This window comes from Macrosteles quadrilineatus, unplaced genomic scaffold (genome assembly GCF_028750875.1).
Source record: "Macrosteles quadrilineatus isolate MER2022 unplaced genomic scaffold, UCM_ALF_1.0 Scaffold_30__1_contigs__length_1495292, whole genome shotgun sequence".
NCBI lineage: Eukaryota > Metazoa > Arthropoda > Insecta > Hemiptera > Cicadellidae > Macrosteles > Macrosteles quadrilineatus.
Window position 1 is genome coordinate 1,482,138 of NW_026542623.1, and position 12,940 is coordinate 1,495,077.

At 33.5% G+C, this 12,940-nt stretch overlaps 1 protein-coding gene across 1 annotated transcript; it reads right to left on the reverse strand.

Annotated features, from left to right (window-relative positions):
• Nucleotides 1-215: 215 nt before the first annotated feature.
• LOC129005663 (relaxin receptor 1-like) lies at nucleotides 216-12,663 on the reverse strand (the record flags this gene model as incomplete). Its single annotated transcript, XM_054434621.1, has 17 exons — nucleotides 216-1,357; nucleotides 2,109-2,273; nucleotides 2,949-3,139; nucleotides 4,317-4,446; nucleotides 5,523-5,673; nucleotides 7,006-7,151; nucleotides 7,598-7,759; nucleotides 7,982-8,049; nucleotides 8,698-8,769; nucleotides 8,900-8,971; nucleotides 9,535-9,606; nucleotides 9,867-9,938; nucleotides 10,403-10,474; nucleotides 10,811-10,879; nucleotides 11,517-11,660; nucleotides 12,011-12,082; nucleotides 12,595-12,663. Coding segments are annotated over 17 exons (1,879 nt in total), but the record flags the coding sequence as incomplete, so codon positions are not given.
• Nucleotides 12,664-12,940: the final 277 nt, after the last annotated feature.

Genomic DNA, 12,940 nt, shown 5'->3' on the forward strand with positions numbered 1-12,940 from the left:
AAAAATATTTTTGTATAAAAAACAAAATGGCGGATATCTGGGTAAATATGGATTTTCGGACATACCTTCCCATAAACTTTTTTCTTCCTTTTAGTATGGGGATTCATTTCCCAAAGTCCTGAAACGTTTTTTATGGACACCCTGTATATATCATGCTTTCATGTGGTTTAAAACGGATGGATAAAAGGATATATAAATGTTATAAACACTGCAAGTGGTGGTTTTTATTTTTACAATTTTACAATCACATTGATAATAGTTCATTACTGTCAATGTCTAAAATTTTAATAACAAAACATTGAAAACCTTAATTTAGAGTAAAAAGGAAATGTTAGGATTAATATATCACATATGACAAAACTTACTATTACTAAAACCACTGGCCATGGTAACTTATACTTGAGCTAAATGTATCTCAATCACCGTAAACACAACAAATAATAAAATGTTTAAAAATCCGTACATAAACTTTCTTTTACTAAAACCACTGGCCATGGTTAATACAACAACTGAATGTATTTCAATCACCGCAAACACAACTGGGTAATAATAATACAATTGTGTCTAAGAATCTGTACAACATCAACCGTAGAAGTGAGAGAGAGATGGTAAAGATGGTACTCAGAGGTATACCAGAAGGAAGGAGACCATTAGGTAGACCAAGAATGCAATGGGTTGATGAGGTGACGAAGGACTTGAAAGGAATGGGAGCAGACTTGGAGCTGGCAGAGGATAGAAGAGCTTGGAGGCACATGGTTGGCGAGGCCAAAAACCACCTAGGTTTCCAATGGCCACAGGAGTAAGTAAGTAAGTAATCTGTACAACATGTTTAACAAATAAAAAATGTCATTAAAATAATGTTACTCACGGTTTTATCAGTTAGTTTTTTTTATGAAAAAGCAATTGGCTTAGGAGTAGAGAAGGGAAAGATATACAATACCTAAGGAAAGAGTTCCAAGCAGTCGCCAGCACAAAAAAAGTTCATGATAAAACTAACTGGACATTTCACCCATTCAAGGGGCTTCTTCAGAATAAGTAAAAGTAGGTGTGTGAACTTTAGTGAGCTTTCAACTGAAACTCTTTTCTTAGATAAGTTAATTGTGTATCCTTCTCCCTTGATATATCCAGGGTTACATAAACAATCTTAAAACATATGATCTAAGTTTGCTGGAACATTGATATTGTATTCAACTTTCAAGACACATTTAAAGTGTCTCTTCAGCATAAGTCTCAAGTTTGGATGTTTGCAGCTGCTTCACTGTAGAGTCGCTTTCCTTCCGTTCGCCAGAACTCTTTCTCTCTACTGACGAGAGGCAGACGGCGTTACGTTTGTTGGATACCATCGATGATTCTGTGTCTGGAAAAACATTAAATTCTAGTTGAAAACAATTGTTATGAAATTGTTGTATATGATTTCTGGATTAGGACTCTGAAGATGTTTAAGGATCTTCCTAATGATTTCAGAGGTGTGTATCTGTCTTAGTGGCGAAAAATCTAAAAACAATTGTAGAACTTAATTTCTATAACTGCCTCTCTGAAGGTATCAAGTTCTTAACACGTTCAGTGCGGCATACCTTCAAACAGGCGCTTGCCAATGGCGGCGAGGCCCGGGTGAAGCCCTGCACTGAATCGGTGAACGCAATTGGCATTCAAATATTTCAGTCTGACGAATAAAAAAAGAGCAGCGGTGATTATGCTGCATTAGCCCGAGAGTGGACGTAGTTCACTGAAACACCCAAAGGTAGCAGGACTGCCTGGATCCGTAGCCAGTGTCTTTGTAAAGTGGATTGAAAAAAGAAAATTGACGGAACCGGGACAAAAGCAACGGGATTTTACGGGAAATTTTAGTACCAACCTACACCAGAATAAAGCTTATATTCTAAGCTACAGGTTGGCAACAATTATAACGTACCCCAGCAATGGCTGAGCTCACATTGAAGCAAGATTGTTGGCATTGGAGAAGGATGACATTTCCCACCCCGCGTCAGTGGTGCCGGTACCGCGGGGCTTGAATTCCCGCCTCTAGCACTGAACGTGTTAAGAACTATCTACCACTTGAATTGTGCTGATAATTGAATTACCACAGCCCATAGAATGTTGAATCTCACCAGCACTTAAATGCTTCCTGGAACTATACAGGCTCCGCCTAGTAATGATGCCCCCAAGGTTTTTGATGATCTTGCAATACTTGGGGGTTGTGAAGGTATACAGTAAGGGGTTGATGGCAGAGTTGACTGGCAGAACAAACACTACGACCCAAGCATACAGCGAACCTTTGGCAAAATACAAGGTTTATAGGTTATACACAAGCAACTCAGTATCTGTACTAGGCTCATAAGTGATCATTATAGGTTACATGGTTTGAAGGAGGATTGAAAAATGATTAATTGTGTATTTGAAATAATTTTTATATGCTCGCAAAGTCTGGGGGAGGGGTAAGGCTCCACATGCTGCCTACGGCTTTGCAGGATATGTAAACTATGTATGTAGGGATTTTACAGAGAGGTAGAATGTAATAGTTTGAAAAAAAATTTGAACCTTTCTGAGTGCAAATTCCTATTTGGTTTCTTTCAGTGTTAAAAACCTTAGCCTTTTTACTGACACAGAGAAGTAAGGTACAGAGGACACATTCTATGGTACACTTAAGTAGGGCAACGTACAACACTGCCCCCTCCCCCTCATGTGCTACAACACTTACAACTCTGTGCCCTGAATAATAGGAGTTTCCGCACAGTGCTCGCCGCTCAGGCTCTTCCTTGTTCATCACAAGTATATTCCTAACACAACAAACTAAAGCTGAACCCCACGGTTGTTCCATAAGCAAGTTTTCTTTGCACCTTACTTCTATCTATCTTATGTAGATTTTTGTTACATATAACTTATATTTAAATATAATTTTTTAAATTACAGTTTTAGTTTTCCAAAGATTAACTAGCTTACCCCCTTACCTGGAATGTGAACTCTACATAAAGCGAGAATTTTTATGACAGTTATCGGAGCCCAACAGAGGGCATCAGTCAACACGATGAGAAAAAAACGAACAGCGAATTCTGAATCCCCCAGACTGATGGTGGTGGCAGTGCGGGTCTTGACTATACTATGGAACATAGCTGAGTAAACGATCACCATCAGAACCATGCTGTAACAAAAGTGATCAATGTGAGGAAAATGTGGAGTCATGCATTGTGAAATATAATTGATTCCGGCTTGGTTTTAACTAAATTCTTGGTCTTCGTGTGAGAGTCGTGGAAAAACAGTATATTCACTATTTATGAAAATAGACACTTCAGTCATTCTATGGTGTGGCGTCCTCAGTGGCCATGCTGAGACTGTCAAAACTGGGCAAAATTTATCTTTTGTAAATACCGATTTGAAGCAGCTCTAATCGGAAGACTAATTTAGAAACCGGACGCTTAAGCTTCCAAAAGATACTCAATTTTTAGTTCGTTTGATATTTTTCACCACGCTTTACAGAAAGTAGCTTTTTGTGTTTTTTTTTTGTTTTTTTTTATAAAGGAATCTTTAAAGTCACTTGGAGTAATGTAAATTTACCTATCAGTCTAATGCAGGGTTGCCACCTTTGGTTAGGTAAAAATCGGAGAAGTCCCCCCCCCCCTTCCCCCAGGATTAACACAAGCTAAAGGGACCAAAGTCGGGACAGTCCTAACAGAATCGAGACGGGTAGTAATCGTAACGAAAAATCAAATCAAACATTGGAGAGGGTGGGGCATGTAAACATTTTTTTTAAAGATGTAATATAAAAAATATGTGCTTATTCAGTTGGTTCTCAACAAAAAAGCTACACAGTAAAATGTGTTGAAATATTAACTCTAAATTTAACATTGTTGTGATTGTATAAATGAGGCAATCCAAATAGCAGGTATTTGAAAGTTTTTTAATTTTATTTGGCAATCCGAAAGCTATAATCTACAATGAAACTTCACTTTATATTTATTGTATGAATATAAAGTGTCTATAAATATACTGGTGACTATAAATATACTTATGATGGTAGTGTGGGGAAAAGTGTGTCATGCACGAGTCATCCGGGGAGGTGTTTACAATACTCGCATGAACTGCCCCAATGTCCAAGCCTCACATAGGATCTCTCACGCTTGTATCGTAAACCGGCCTTGTAGCCGAATATAGGACCTACTATTTTGTGATAATACAAATGGTAAAATGATATTACTGTAAAAAAAGATGTGGCTTCCAGGGGGCTGGCCAATGGTTTAAGATCCGCAACAGTAGGTAAATCAAGGAGACAGGTTACAACATACAGACTAGTTTTGTTTAAATATTTATTCATAACTTACACTGTTGTGTTGACACCAAGAAAGACAAAAGCCGAGTACTGCCATCCCATCAGAAACGGTATGTCAATGTGTAGCGGAAAACACATCCCGTTGGTTCCATAGAATCTCGTAGAATTCTTCCCGTGTAGCACTAAAAGTTGTAAAAGTGACTGTTAATGGATGTTTTGAACACAAATATCTGTGAAAATTGAATAGTAGGTTAGCAGACCTTTTTTGAACTTATAAGTTCAAATAATTAGTCATATATAACAAATACAAGTCATAGTCATATATGACTAAAGAATACTTCGTTAGTAGGTATTTATTTGGTTAACAAGACTAGGCAACCTTGTACTTAAATACTGTAATAGGAACATTTTAAGGCAAATGGATTCATAATGAGACCCTATAAAGTAAACCGTAACTTATAAAAATGATTGTTTAGAAACCAAGAGTAAAACGTCAGAGTTGTTCAACCAAAATAGCATCTCAGTTTGTAAGTCATATATTAAATAAATCAATTTCAAAATAAATCTTCCAAATGTTTTATGAGTATAAGGTTATAAAGTGTGGTGACTTTTTTGGTACCGGCTTTGACTATTAATACAACAGTATCCAATTCAATGGTACCGGTAAGGTAGCTTTATTTACTAAATATAAAGGTGTTTCAAGAGTTTATCACTTCAAACTGAATTTAAATGATTTTTCTACATTCATCCCATAATATATTGTTGCACATATAAGATTTTTGTAAGATAAGTAAGATGTTGTTTTTTTTTTTATTCAAATTTGTTTAGCTAGCTTATGTGTACTTATCGTCACCTGCAGGGGCACAAATGGGGGCCATGGCACTCATATAAACAAAGATAAAACGAATATAAAGTAAAAAATATATAAGTCTATGCCCTGAAAGGTTTTAAACAGATTTTGTCGACAATTAAGTATGTCATAATCTTTTTTATAGATAATTCTAGCTTTCAGACACCCATCAATATGTTTTAAAGCATTTTACATTACTTGTTTGTGTAGGAAGCAAGGAAGGTATTTTCCTCTCTTGGAAAAAGAAACTGGTTTTCTCCTGAAGTAAATTCCTGCGATCACCCAAGTAAGGATTTGGACTGAGGTTTGGATAACCGAAGAGTTTAAAGTATTAGTATCTTGTATATTTAGTTTTTGAGTCAAGATAGGTAAAATCTGACCACTTTTGAATGATTTATGACCACTTACCTGGGGCCACAGCTACGATGATCCCTACGGCCCAGATGGTAGCCAACGAGTAAGTAGCTGTTGACATGTTTAACTTCTGATGGCCACTGAAGGGGACAGCGATCAACAAAAACCTCTCCAGACTCAGGAATGCCAGGATTAGAACTGAAACCTAATAACACATATACTTTTTGGAAACGTAATAACTTTATGAAACTCTGTTAGGCTAACCATATTACCAAATTACCAATAATTGCCTCACTAAATAGCCTCTGAGTACCTAACTGAATTAAAGCTCTTATTATTATATAAAACGTAAACAGTTAATTAGAGTGAAAATCCAGTGACAAATCGTATTAAGTGGAAGAAATTGAATTTACTCATCTGTATCACCTTACTTTGCTAGTCCAGAAAATAGATGTTTATTGGACAAATATGGTAGTTCTTGTGTGGGATTACCAAGTAGGATATTCACATTTTGGACGAGTGACGTACATTTCTCTACTCTAAATTAAACACTAAAATATATGTATAAATCCATTATACAGGGTGCCCATAAAAAACGTTTCAGGACTTTGGGAAATTAATCCCCATATTAAAAGGAAGAAAAACGTTTATGGGAAGGTATGTCCGAAAATGCATATTTACCCAGATATCTGCCATTTTGTTTTTTATACAAAAATATTTTTAACTGTGAAGTTTTTTATTTGATGATTGTGAAATTTGGTAAACATGTTAACATACACAAGACCTATAATGGAAAAATAATAAAGTTGTTCCGATTTTAAATTTCAAAATGGCGGCTGTTTGAATTTTTCTAACTAAAATAACTCAAAAATGGCTAATTCTATGAAAAAGTGTCAAGGATACTTTTTTTAGCATTTTTAATTTCCTATCTAACGATACCAAGAACAAAAAGATCGGACAAAAGATAGCTGAAATATAAAGTTTTTTGTGTAAAAATAAGGCAAAAATTAAGGGTTCCCCGACTAACTTTACCTTATTTTTACACCAAAAACGTTATATTTCAGTTATCTTTTGTCTAATCTTTTTGTTCTTGGTATCGTTAGATAGGCAATTTAAAATGCTAAAAAAAAGTATTCTCTAATATGCATTTTTGGACATACCTTCCCATAAACTTTTTTCTTCCTTTTAGTATCGGGATTCATTTCCCAAATTCCTGAAACGTTTTTTATGGACACCCTGTATATTCCCACTGACTAAACAACTTAACAATCAATACTCATAACCTCTAAGAGAGGTTTTGTTTAGTTTATAATCACTCATTGCCACATTTCCAGTGAAAACTCATTACTATACAGTAGTATGTAATGAAATCCCCATTTGATTAAACAAGCAGGCAGCAACCCGCTGTTTTCCGGGCTAAATCCTTGCGTGGAAAGTTCATTAAAACCGTGTATGGCAAAAAGAAAGAGTTTCTGATATTCAAAAAGAATACAATTGACATTTTGCATAGTAACCAGGGTTGAATTTAGATTCAGACCTCAGACGAGACCATAGCTGCGATGCCGCTGAGCGTACAAGCAACAGAAGACATCCACTGGTGAGCGTGGTTGTTGTAACTCCCTCTATAGCTGAGATCCTTGTAAGCAATCATCACTAAGTATACACCCATCAGAAGGTCCGATACTAAAACACAAAGTATCACATCGATGACTCCAACCATTCGAACTGTGTTGTCTTTTTAGAACTATTTTAATTTGGCTGTGTTTAAGAAACCACCATGAACTTAACTATTAACTAACTAACTACTAACTAACTATTAACTATTAACTTAACTACTATCGTCAATGCTATTCATTAAATTTTCTTTCATAGAATGTGATGAACAAATTTCAACCTTGATACTCTCAGTACCTATTTAAACTAATGTGAATATATAATTGGTTTAATGGGTCTGGCTTGCAAAATCGTATCAGTGGTAAATTAATAAATAAGGGTTTTTTACAATACTGAAACTAATTGTTATCAGCTTTTATTTTTAAATTCAGCTTCAGAAAAAGGTAAATTAAATGCTCTGTACAAAACATTTCAACAACTACATTTCCAATTTAAACCATACTGTGGACAGATACCTGCTAGATTCCGAACAACAAAACTCAAAGCTTGATTTTCATCTCGAGCGGTGAATCTTCCCAAAATCACCAAAATATTTGCGATGCAAGTAAACGTAGCGACCAACCAAACAGTTATACGCTGAATGGGTTTGGATAGTAAGTTCTCAAATGAAGATAGACCTGGGGAAAAATTCACTAGGTTTAAAATTTCTATGTACATGTAGTTATACAATAGCGTACTAATAGCTAAAATATTAAATTGTTGTCATACTAACTGATTTCTTTTGAAAGTACAAGCACAAATAAATTAGAACTGTACATCTTCTTTAAATATTTGTTATAAAGATGTACTCATATATAAAGATGTTGTTGTATATGTAGGTTCGTACTGGTTGTACATACCATCAGAGTTAGGTGAGCATTTAGGAACATTTGGTGCATATGTGCAATAGTAATATTGTTTGAAGTACCTAAAAACAAACAGTTGAATGAATTTATTACAATCTTATTTTAACAATCAAAACTAAATTAAGTAGGTAATCAAATGGTTATAAACTTACAGAACTTTCTCCCATTAGCTTTTCAAAAACCCTAATTATGGGTATGCGGTGAGAATACTATATTATTTTAATGGATAACATTTTAAAAAATTCAGTACCTAATATTTTAACCGTAATTTTTTACAGCATTGGGGTTTGTACAAATATTTTTTTAAAGAGTTTAAAGGACCATAACAAACTCTACTTTAATGGAAATCACTTGAGCCTCTTTTGTAAAAAATCTGATTTTTACTTATTTTATGGGTTTTAATAGGAAAATCGCCATGAAAAAAATTTAAATTTCCAAAAAATAACACCTGAAGATACCATAGGTTGGTAACCAAACACCAAATTCCATCGAAATAGGACCACAGGGTCAGAGTGTGCTGTAGTACGTTCATGTGGCTCTTTACACATCCACTCACACACGCACATCAACACAAACACATACACACAGACATCACTTAAAAAACCACTAACTGGAAAATGTTGACAAAATTAATACTAATTCCATGTACTACTATCTAAGGGGTAGAAAGTAGCAACACATACAAAAAATCGGTAACTATAATTACTTACACAAAATCGAGTTTCCCCATCATTTGAAACATTGTAGTATCAATGTGCTCGATTTCAATATCTTGTAAATCCCTGAAAAAGATATCCTTCAAATTTACAAACATACAGCATAAGTAGTTATGTATTTCAATATAACTAATAGCATAGCATGCAATATAAATTGATTTCAAGATAAATTTAAGAACAACCGAAGACTACTTACAAAGAAGATAAGTTTCCAAGAGGATCAAACAACTTGCCAGGAACTTTCTGAAGTGGGTTGTGTCCCAACATTCTGGAAAGAAAAAGATAAATAAAAAGTTGTTTGAACATAGATTAAACAAACTCACTTTAGATCTATCACCCTTAAGCGGAAGACAATATTAAGGAATTTTTCCTTACGTTACCTTCAGTGTAGAGTTCACATCCTTTTTATTGTTCCAATAACCAAACTATTTTACCAATAGAAAAGTTTATTCATCCTGCATTACAGTAGAACCTTGATAACAAGACTCCCATGGGGATTGATAAATAAGACTTGTTATCAAGGTTGTCTTGCATATCAAGGTTTGTGAAATGTGATTAGGGGTTTAAAATAAATTCAAGGAGATAAAAAAATGAACTTGTTATCGAGGCTGACTTGTTACAAGGATCTATAAAAGTTCCACTGAGTTGTAATACTTTATTTTGTTGGCCTTTGGTACTTGCCCATAGTCTATTCTTTAGTGATAAATTATTTAGTAATTAATTAGCTGTTTTCATCTATATGTAAATATTCTATTTTTATATTTGTTGTTTAATCTCCTGAATACTTACCAAAACTACTAAAACGATAAATATTACTAAATATTAACTTACAGTTTGTCAAGTGATTGTAGGTAGGAAAAGACCTTTTCATCTAGAATGTGAAGACAGTTATGGGACAAATCCCTATAACAAAAACAATTGGTGTGTAGAATAATCATTAAGCGAGATTTCCTATGAATTTGTCATTGATTGCCATTAACATTTTTACAATTTTCAACGCTCACTATACAGTAGTTGTTTAAAATAGTTTTGCACATATAGTATGGCAATACTCACAAAACATGGAGGTATAATTTTATGCGGTGAAACAATAAAAAATGCTCAGTTATATATCTAAGGGAGAAGGTATTTAGCTTAAAAATAAAGAAATGTGTGTTACTCACAAATAATCCAGATTCCAGAGTTTATGGAAAGCATTTGCTTGAATGTACTGCACTAAGTTGTGTCTCAGATCTCTGAAAAAATGAAAAATGATACTGGGTTTACTAAGATGCTAACACTCATATAACTTAATAGAGATAGATAATTTACATATTTAGCTGTAAATTAAATAACAGAATAGCTCCTGAAGAAGGAATTCCTCCAAGATCATTTTTTTTGTATTAGAGAACTAATTATTTTTCTCTCAGCATGTGAAACATTTATAGATTTATTTAGAATCTGAACCATTGAGTTAATCTCACAATATTGTCATGGCTGAAATCCATTGGTACATTACTTCAGGCTAGACCTAGGGGTTGCGGCATTATCACTTAGATAAAATCTATTGGTGATTTGGACCTGGGACCTATGGAACTGAAGTCCCTTCTACAACAAGACCAGCTCGCTTCCCCACATAAACATTAGTAGCGGTATGCCGATTACGAAGTTTAAAATTTGATAATTAATTCACACATGAAAATAATTACAGATTACTTACAATTCTGAAAGCTGGGAAAGTTCAGAAAAAGTGTCGTTCCGTATAGTTTGTATATTGTTGTGGGCAAGGTTTCTGTAAAAATACAAGTAAAAACCATTATCACAGTTGTATAGTCTAAGTACACAATTCAATTACTTTACTCGTTGCATGGCTTGTTTTTTTTAACTGACTACAAGGGTGGTTCAATAAAACCTTTGAAAAAGATATAAACACCGCTCATATAGTATTGCAAATGGTTTGTTTACAGCCAAATTCACTATTTAATAAACAGCTGACAAAGTTTCTGCGAAATCATCAGCTGATTTAATTTGTTTTGTCGATTTTGTAAACAAACCTCTGTGCATTTTGAAAAATAGAATAAGTGAGTTCTGAGCGGTTATAAAACATTAACATTTGAAAATAACTTACAACATTTTTAAAGACGGCAGGAAAGGGAAGGACTCGTGCTCCAAAGTAATTTGGTTGTGCATCAACTCACTGAAAAACAAAAATCCATAGAAATAAAATGTATCTGTCTTAGTCGGTGGCAATCTTTCTTTATGTGTGGACCATTTTATTTTGAACATTTTGTTTTCCTATTGTTGACAAAACTGAAGTGTTTCCTTACTCAATTTGTCTTAACTATTCTGTTTGGGTCTACTAACAGATCAAACAACCAAATCAAGCAACCAAACATGTAAAACATAGCTTCAATGCAACAATGAATCAGCTGAGTTGACAATATTGAGCCAAAAGTGCTCTAGGTTATTCTACTTATTTATTACAAAACTTTGTATTGCTTCAAATAAAAATTATACTTGAACAGTGAGACCTTTAATTTCCAATTAAGATGAATATGTACGTGTTTCCCATATAAGGTTTCAGTCAGTTCGCTGGACATGTTACAAACTTATTACAGTTCATCTTCAGCAGCATTCTTGAATAAATCACATTATGCAATTTTTCCACAGGCGACAAGTCACATGTTAAAAACTTGTCCACCATGAAATTACTACATTTGACACCTTATATAGCAACTACCTAAGTAGATATTCATATTATGATCAAATACAAATTTATAGAAAATCTAAAAAATTAACAGTAAGTTAATAAATTTACAAATCTCGTTACTCACAGCCATTTAAGTTTGACCAAGTCCCGCCAAGTGTGCATGTTCATAAACTGTAGTTTGTTGTGATGGAGGAAAAGCCACCTCAATTGTTTCAATCCACAGAATAAACAAGGTGGCAGAGATACCAGCTCATTCCTCTGTAGTAACCTAAACAAAATAATAATATGGAACACTTTACGGTTAGAATCAAGAACTGTTGGTTAAATAGGGGCTGTCAAGGCATTTTAGCAAATACAGAGGGAAAACAATAATTGTTCATGTGCTCAAATCTGTGTGTATGTATAAATTCCTAGTGTCACAAATCTTTTTGGTCACTAGGGGATTTTTTTATATTTTACTTTCTTCTATTAAGTCCCAAAAATCCACTGTGTGGCCAAAGCAACTTATAACAAGTTAATGATAATAATTCATATATTCAGTATAGTTAATGCTATTGGTCCTTAAACAATATTTAATATTTTATTGTATGTATATATTTATTACTACACAATACTTACAAGTTTCTCAGTCTTGTTTGGTTGTTAAACGCTTTGTCAGGTATTGTTTGCAGGTTGTTTCCTTCCAAATGTCTGAAATTTTAGTTACATTTGTTAAATTTCAATAAAACCAATTTGCATTTTGTCTTTATGAAATAGTTTAAAACTGAGGATCCAAGGTAATTGACACAATTAATACAATCCTAGTTATACTTTGGTAAAAGATTATTACTTTAATTAAAATATCAGAGAACCACTAATTATCAGGCTTGAAGGAACCTTTTGTTGAAAAAAAAACAAGTTTAAAGAAATAAATGCAAAGTAATTAAAATCCTCAAAGAATTCAGCCATTCAAAAGACATTTAGTTGTTCTTCATATTCTAATACTAACTCAAGTTAAAGAATTCACAAAAAAAGTATGGTAAAAGTGTTTGAATAAACTCAAAGCTTTATAAACTGCTATGGATATTTCAGTTTAAATTTAAATTTAAGTTTAAATTTAAATGTTCAAATTAAAGCTATATCTTTCAATATAAAAATATTTTTGCATTTTAAGCTAATTAGAAGCACATATACAAAATATCCGTAATACATTTGATACTCACATGACAGTAATACAGCAGAACTTGGCAAACGAGTCTTGTGTTAGAACTATGGAGTTGTTTGCTAAAATCCTGAAAACAAAAACATGTTGATGTTATTAGACTCTTCAAGCTTGGCAATCTAAAAAAAGTTTTAATTTAGTTCTTTAGTTCCATGTTGAATGCAGCATTAAAAAGAAATATGAGTTTGTGTTAACAAAACCTTCCAACAAAACTCCTTTTTAAATTACAAGTTATTTTTTCAACAAAATCAAAATATTCAAAGGATTTTTAACTGAAATATTTCCTAAAAATGTTGAATATTTTCCCTATTTGAATAACATTAGGTTTAATGAGTATTTAGGTTTTT